Source organism: Purpureocillium lilacinum (genome assembly GCF_023168085.1).
Source record: "Purpureocillium lilacinum CBS 284.36 DNA, scaffold_1, whole genome shotgun sequence".
Classification (NCBI taxonomy): domain Eukaryota; kingdom Fungi; phylum Ascomycota; class Sordariomycetes; order Hypocreales; family Ophiocordycipitaceae; genus Purpureocillium; species Purpureocillium lilacinum.
In genome coordinates, this window is record NW_027072111.1 from 4,917,588 (window position 1) to 4,919,149 (window position 1,562).

Consider the following 1,562-nt stretch of genomic DNA (forward strand, 5'->3'; position numbering starts at 1 on the left):
CTTATAGAGGTCATTGAATGCAAGCTAGGTAAATAATTAGTCGTCGTCCTCCTCTTTCAACCACCTTTCACCCTCGACCAGGTTCTCCAGAATCCGTGATTTGCCATCCCCAGTCCTTCTGCGCACACTTTCCTCGGCAAGAGCGGGTTGACCAAATACCTGTCGGATGGCATCAATCTCAGCGTCGATATGCTTCCAAATTTTCTTCTGCGTTGTTCGTGCTCACACCTGGGGCTCGGTCTCACCCGGCAAAATGCCTGCGTTGTAGCACACTCTGCCGTCGGTCGCGGTACCCCACCAGTCAAAATCGTCCATTTTGTGGCCTCGCAGTATGGCGTCGCCTGTAACGGACAAAACATGGCCTCGCTTGTCGATGTAAGCTTGGCCCTGTGCGCCTTGGTCTTTCCGTGGAAGCAGCCAGGACGCGCGCAGGTTCCGTTTCGTCTTTGCTGGGATATGGTGTGCGGGGAATTCAGTCTGCGGATCGGACACAAACAGGAAGTGTCGAACAACGAAGTCGATATTCAGAACGTAATTCTTGCGCTGCTGATGTTCTGGCTTGTGTTCGTCCGCGGGATGAACAGCAACAACAAGCTCGTTCTGCGCGCGACTACTATTGTACCAGTGTGCTCGCGCTCCTTCAACGGTACGGCCACCCCAGGCAGGTTTTAAGATGGGCGGTGCTTGCCCTGTTGGTTTGCGCTTTCCTTCGTGTTGCCCTGTGCTCTTGTCCCCCTCTGGCTCGGGGCTCTTCTCCTCTGGGTCGGGGCTCTCCTCTGGGTCGGGGCTCTCCTCGTCGGGGCTCTCATTTTCGTCTTCCGTTTGATGGCCGTCTTTGTCTGGCGGGGGGTCTCCACCACCTTGCTTGCGCTTCTCCTCATCCTGCTTGCGCTTCTCCTCATCCTGCTTGCGCTTCTCCTCATCCTGCCTGCGCTTCTCCTCATCCTGCTTGCGCTTCTCCTCATCCTGCTTGCGCTTCTCCTCGCTAGCTTCTGCAGCTGAAGAAGACCCAGGTTCAAAATGAAAATGCGTTGCATCGGGCACAATCCAAGCCTGCCCTTCCAAAACTGATTCAATCCAGTTTTCGTTGAGGACTGGGAGGTTTGCAGCCCTTGCATCGTTGACAAATTTGTTGCTCAAGGCATCCGTGTTTGCGATGATGAAGTCACATTTCTTGACATCCTTTTCTCTCTTGACTCCGAATTTTTTGAACTGCGTGGCGATTCGGTCTTGTTTCACGGAGAAAGTTCCGGCGAGGCCGAAAGACAGTCCTTGAGGGGATTCAAAATCCATGATGGAGATGTGTTATCACTGGTGAAGTAATGATGATGGTGGTATTGATGTTGGCAACTATTACAAGGCATGCCAAAGCAACTTTGGTCCAACTCATATAGTCCTTGCCAACGCTTAAGTTAATGTGTAGAGGCTAGGGTGGACGAGGCCGTTGCTGGAACGTTAAAGATAGCGGGCGCTATCGTTGGCCTTAATTTTAATGCAACCCCAAAATAAGAGGCTCCTGCAGATGGTCCGACAGCTGCAACAAAGCTATTCTACATAAAAAA

At 52.2% G+C, this 1,562-nt stretch overlaps 1 protein-coding gene across 1 annotated transcript; it reads right to left on the reverse strand.

Annotated features, from left to right (window-relative positions):
* Positions 1 to 222: 222 nt before the first annotated feature.
* Positions 223 to 1,293, reverse strand: PLICBS_001175 (uncharacterized protein; the record flags this gene model as incomplete). The annotated part of the gene is made up of 1 exon (XM_018328028.2): positions 223 to 1,293. One exon carries the CDS (start codon positions 1,291 to 1,293, stop codon positions 223 to 225), a length of 1,071 nt encoding a protein of 356 aa, XP_018173423.2.
* Positions 1,294 to 1,562: the final 269 nt, after the last annotated feature.